Raw genomic sequence first — 6,000 nt, 5'->3', positions numbered from 1 at the left:
GTTCGGTTGGATTATTTCTTTACCGTAGAGAAGGTGGTTGATTTAAATTCGTACTCGAGAGCTCGCGCACTCGAGATAATCGGTCGGTCCGGCTGCCGCCGGTGGGAAAGAGACAAACTGATCGGGTGTAGGGCGTGTGTGTGGCTGTAAGGGTATGGGTGTTACAGTTTTCCGTTCCACGAGAAGCACGATCGAGTCGGTGAGCCGGGCGGAACGAGGACGTCGGAGGGCGGCGGCGGCGGGCTGTCGGAGAACTCGGGCGGGCTTCGGCTGCTCTGCTGGTTGTGCTTGGGCGGTTCTTTCGAATTGTGCTGTTCTTTGCCGGACCGAGGAAATGTTTTCCCGAGGCAAAAGCCAGTATAAAACCATGTCCCTTCGCATTGTTGGGGCACAGTTTGCAAACAGTCCTGGTTGAGTATCACCTAGGAGGTTTCATAGCACTCAATAGCTCTCCGGTCAAGTGTTCTTAGGAAGCACCAATTAAACTTCAAAAATGAAATCTTTCGTAAGTAGTTTGATGAAGTGTTTATAGTTTATAGTTTCATAAAAGTGATTTGGCACCAATAAGGATATGGCCTTGAATGTGTTGTAGAAAAAAACGGTGAAGATTTACACCAGTGTTGACGGAACTTAGTAGGCCTAGTGAATGTTTTTTTGAAGTTCTGGAATAACGGTGACAGACAGTGAAAAAACCATTCGTTAAATTAGTGCCAGTGCTCCCATCCGTTGACCGTAACTAATTTTTCGTACTTCGTTCCCCCTTCCCGACAGATCGTTGGATCCGTTCTGTTGCTGGCCACCGCCGCTTCCGCTGCACCTTCCTACTGGCACTACGTCCCAGCCGATACGCCTGAAGTGGCGCACGCCAAGGCCCAACATCTGGCCGCTCACCAGGCCGCCCGTGGACTGGCCGGTGCCGGACCGATTGACACACCCGAAGTTCAGCACGCCAAGGCCCAGCACTTTGCTGCCCATGCCGCTGCCCGTGCCGGCCATGCGATCCCAGCGCCCGTTCCAGCCTGGCACGGAGCCCCGGCTGCCCCAGCCTGGCATGGAGCCGGAGCCTGGCACGGACCCCAGCACATCCCGGTGATCCACAATGGAGTTCCAGTTGAAACCCCGGAAGTCCAGCACGCCAAGGCTGCCCATCTGGCTGCTCTGCACGCTGCCGGTTCCGGAGGTCACTGGGTCGGTGGACACGAAGACGACGGCTCCTACAAGCCCCAGTGGGATGCCCACAACTACTAAGTAGTTGCTGTAGTCTGCCAACAACAAACTCCTTTCCCTGGATGCCAAACAACACCCCCCTAGATTGAGCCCTTAACAACTTTAACCCCAACCTCAGCCCCGTTATTCAAGGTATAGCTAGGCCTTAGGAAACCCTATTTTTACGCTGATAAAAGCAAGAAGTGTGTCGAATACTCAGAGCCACTGCCGTTCCTCCTCTTGTCTTTTGTAAAAAATATTTCAAACGCTAGAGCTTCGGTAGTCGCAAGTATTATAGTAGTCAACTGGTCCGCGCATAGTGCGGAACGTGATCCCAAAACGATCGAGAAAGAGAGAGAGAAAAAAAAGCGAAATGACAATCCTATTGAGTGCGAAGAGCTGTCGCAAGTTAGGAAGAGTTTTCCCGATCGGCGAAATTTTGCTCCCTCGCGGCGGCTAGGAAGCCGACCGCCACAGTAGACCATCAACCCTGCTGCGTGAGTGGACGCACGATTTCCATCCATCCATCCATCCATCCATCCGTCCATCGATCCTTTCATCCAACGACGACAGGAGTCGACCGGGATTAGCTTCCACATCTTAGGTTACAGAAACAGAGATGGTAGGACGAATTGAATCAACAACGATTTGATCGAACAAAACGGGAAAAGAAGGAAAAATCTCTCACTCGAATTGTAATTTCTGTGTACTTGATATTTTTACCCTCATTAAAGAGATACGTTATTGCAATCACTTTAAAAGTCGAAAAAAAAACAACGTTGAAGTTTTAATCTGCGGGAGGGAGGTTGAACTGTTGGAAAGAAAACCGTTAGAAATCTTTTTCGTTGTTCAAAACATGAAATTCAACTCGAAAGTGTCTATCCAAGCAGCAATTTTAGTTTTATTGTACGCTTATGATGGCTTTTATGACCAAAATTGGGTATGAAAACCACAATAGGAGTGCAATAAAACTTAACGACTAACTAAATATTTTCTATCTTTTCAGTGTCGATTTCCTAAACTTGTTTTGACGATTCTAGCCATCGAATCACTTGCAAAAAAAGTTAAAATGACGTACATCTCAATCTCACTTAACGTTTGAGTTGTTTTCTGGAAAGAAACGATGATGATGTTGTCTATAGTTTATCTTTGAATTGATAAGAAAAAACTTTTGAAATTGATTCCTATTACATTCACGAATCGGCACGGAACTACTTTGTTTACACGTAACCAAGGCAACGCTCATGGATATGAAGTGATGCCAATCTAAATAATTGGGCAAGAAATTGACTAGATATTATCGGCATTAAATTAGCTTCCATATTGCATAGGAAATATGCTAATGATATTCGTTTTCACCATAAGCTATATTTTAATGTGGTGGAATGGAAGCTAGTTTAATAGCAAGAATAAATATGTGATTGAATGTTTTACAATCATTGCCAAAAAATAATAACTTCTACCTGGAGACCATAGACGACTTCAGATGATTGTTAGGTTAATTTCAGACAACTTTTAGACGACTTTCAAACGATATTCAGATAACTTTTAAACAGCTTTCAAAAAACTTTCAGACGAACTTCAGATTCACCGATTTTCAAAGGTTTTTGGGCGACTTTTAGACGATTTTGGCCGATTTCCAAATGACTTTCATATGCGACTTTCATGGAATCTGCACAGGAATTTTTCATGGTTTTTAAACGTCTTCAGGCGTGCTTTCAGGTGACTTTCAGAGGACTTTCAGATGATTTTCAGAGGACTTTTAGACCATACCTTCAAACGACTTTTAGAGGAAGTCCCTGCAGGTTTCAGACGATGATTTCTGAACGATTTTTAAACCATATTTAAATGACTTCCGGCTGACCTTCAGACGACTTTCAGACAACTTCAAAAATAACTTTCAGTCGACTTTCGGGCGATGTTGAGATCCTTTTTTAAATTGTTTTACAAATTTTGGACAACTTTAAAATGGTTTTAAGACGACTTCCGGAAACGTTATCGACTATTTTCAGATGACCTTTGAAAGATATTCAAACAACCGTCATATGACTCTGCAGCTTCTCCCAAACGGCTTTCATGCGATTGCTGGACGACTTGTAAACGATATTCACAAAAAACGTTTACAATCGACTTTCAGTCAATTTATGAGGACGACTTTTAAATTATTTTCAGATGTTTTAAGCCTCTTCCAAACGACTTTCAGACGAATTCTGGACGACTTTTAGACGATACTCACTCATGATTTTGAAACAGTTTTAAACCGACTTTCAATCACTGTTCAGAAGGCCTTCAGACGACTTTCAATTGGCTTTCAAACTGCTTTCAAAGGGCTTTCAGGGCTGATCTTAGAGGATGATCAGATGACTTTGGAAAGAATTTCAGATAACTTTTAGAAGACGACTTTTGGACAACTTTTAAATGATATTCAGATGACTTCCGCATGACTTTCGGACGGCTTTCAAAAACTTTCATTTGAGCCTCAGGCGACGCTGTGAATTTCACACGGAACTCAAACACATTTGGGCCACTGGCAGAGGCTTTTTAAATAGCCTATCATATGACTTTCAAAAGATTTTCAGGTGACTTTCAAACAACTTACTTAATGGCTTTCAGGCGATATTGAAACGACTTTCAAAGGGCAACTTTCAGGAAACTTTCAGTACACTTTCAGATGGCTTTTTCGGACGACTTTCAGAGAGCTTTCCTCCATATGTCAGGCGATTTCTGAACGATTTTTAAACGATATTCAGGTGACTTTCGGATGCTCTTCAGGAAAGTTTCCAATAACTCTTTCAGGCAACCTTCAAACGTCGCTCAGAGGATTTTTCAGATGGCTTTCAGATGACTTTTTAAGAGACTTAGACAACTTTCAAATGGATTCAAAACTACTTCCGCGGAAGTTTTCGAATGATCTTTGACAGTCATTTAAACGGCTTTTAGCTGACTTTTAATCATCCCCCCTTCTTTCATGCGACTTCTAAGCGACTTGTGTAGGATATTCGTACAGACGATTCAAACGTTTTTAAACGACTTTCAGCCGACCCTTGGGCGGCTTTTGAAAGATATTCAAATGACTTTCAGGCGACTTTCAAGCGTCATCCATACGACTTTCAGACGACTCCAGGGATTTTTGGACTTTCTTTTAGACGGATTGTCACATGACTTTCAAACGGGTTTCAGACTTTCAATCACCCTTCAGAAAACCTGTTGGTATCCAGAGGACTTACAAGAACTTCAGACGATATTCAGATGATTTTCAAGCGGCTTTCAAATGGCTTTTATACGACGTTTTGGCAGCCTTTAGAAGACTTTCGAGAAGAATTTCAGCCAACTTGGGGACAACTTTTAAAGTCTGATGATTTTCGAATGATTTTCAAACGACGTTTAAATGACTTACTTGATGGGCCTTCAGCCGATTTGCCAAACGACTGTTTGGCTTCAGAAAATTTTCTAATGATTTTCAGACGACCTTAGACTGCCTTTAGGGAACTTTCGAACGACCTACAGACAATTTTGAGATTACTTTTAGACGTCTCTCAAACGAATTTCAGACCACTTTCAGAGGACGTCCCAGCAGCCTTCAGGCGATTTCTGAATGGGTTTTTAACTATATTTTTATGACTTTCAGATGAGCTTCAGACCACTTTCAAATGTTCGCCAAATGTTGACTTTTAGTAGACTTCAGATAACTCCCAGAAAAGTTTCCAACTAATTTCAGATGATTTCTGAAAGGTATTCAAACGGTCTTCTTTAGATTATAGACACTTTAACTATGGACTCGCGGATATAGAAGCAGCAAACTGCGCAACACTATTTTATTCAGCGACGTGGCTGGATTTTTTGGGCTCCGCGGATTGTAAATTTGATTTCAAAGGGATAAATAATTAACTTTAAAAAAATATAACCTCTTGCAGCTGCAAATATGCAAAACATTTCATCAACGCGCTATTTTTCTTTACACTTTTCTCACGGTTTATTTCAAATTTCTGTTGAATGACTCTATTCGGTTCGCAAACGTCAAATGTCCGCGGGTCTATAGTATAATATTAATAGTTTAGGTGACTTTCAAAGGTCTCCCTAAAGCCTTTTTCTAGTCGATGTTCATATCAGATGATTCAAACGTTTTAAGTGACTTTCAAACAACTGCTTGGCAACTTTTATATGTTGTTCAGATGATTTTCAGCCGACTATCAGATGACTGCTGAAAGCCTGAAAGGTAATTAGTCCGCTATCAAACGGCTTCAGAGGGCCTTCAGCTAACTTTCAAACGATATTCAGCGACTTAGAAGACTTTCTCATAACTTTTAGATGATATACCGATGATCTTCATGCAACTTTCAAGCGGCTATCAGATTACTTTCAAATGACTTTCAAACGGCTTTCAAAAGGGGCTTAACAGACCGTAGACGATGTTCAGATAATTTTTAAAAGAATATCAGACAACTTTTAAGCGACTGTTGGACAACTTTCAAATGATTTTCAGGCGACTTTTATAGACGATCTCCTGTGAACCTTCAACACACTTTCTGATGGCTTTTAGATGACATTAGATGGCCTTTAAGTAACTTTTAGATCACTTATAGACGATTTTTACATAACTTTAGAGGACGTCCCAACAGATTTCAGACGATTTTTAAACGATATTTAGATAAAATTCGGGTAACCTTTAGGCGACTTTCAGACAACTATTAAATAACTTTCAGGTGCAACTTTATATGCGCCCTGCGACTGTTGACACCGATTTTTTTCACTTATTTTCAGACAATTTTTAAACGGCTTTCAGAGGCTTTTCGA

At 41.7% G+C, this 6,000-nt stretch overlaps 1 protein-coding gene across 1 annotated transcript; it reads left to right on the top strand.

Moving 5' to 3' along the window:
- Positions 1 to 395: 395 nt before the first annotated feature.
- Positions 396 to 1,956, top strand: LOC128744469 (pupal cuticle protein-like). Its single transcript, XM_053841511.1, has 2 exons — positions 396 to 505; positions 772 to 1,956. Exons 1-2 carry the CDS (start codon positions 494 to 496, stop codon positions 1,246 to 1,248), a joined length of 489 nt encoding a protein of 162 aa, XP_053697486.1. The 5' UTR covers positions 396 to 493; the 3' UTR covers positions 1,249 to 1,956.
- The last annotated feature ends 4,044 nt before the right edge of the window (positions 1,957 to 6,000 follow it).

The sequence above is a fragment of the Sabethes cyaneus genome, chromosome 1 (genome assembly GCF_943734655.1).
Source record: "Sabethes cyaneus chromosome 1, idSabCyanKW18_F2, whole genome shotgun sequence".
Lineage (NCBI taxonomy): Eukaryota > Metazoa > Arthropoda > Insecta > Diptera > Culicidae > Sabethes > Sabethes cyaneus.
The sequence above is the reverse complement of the archived record's forward strand: the minus strand, read 5'-3'. Positions and strand labels throughout refer to the sequence as shown.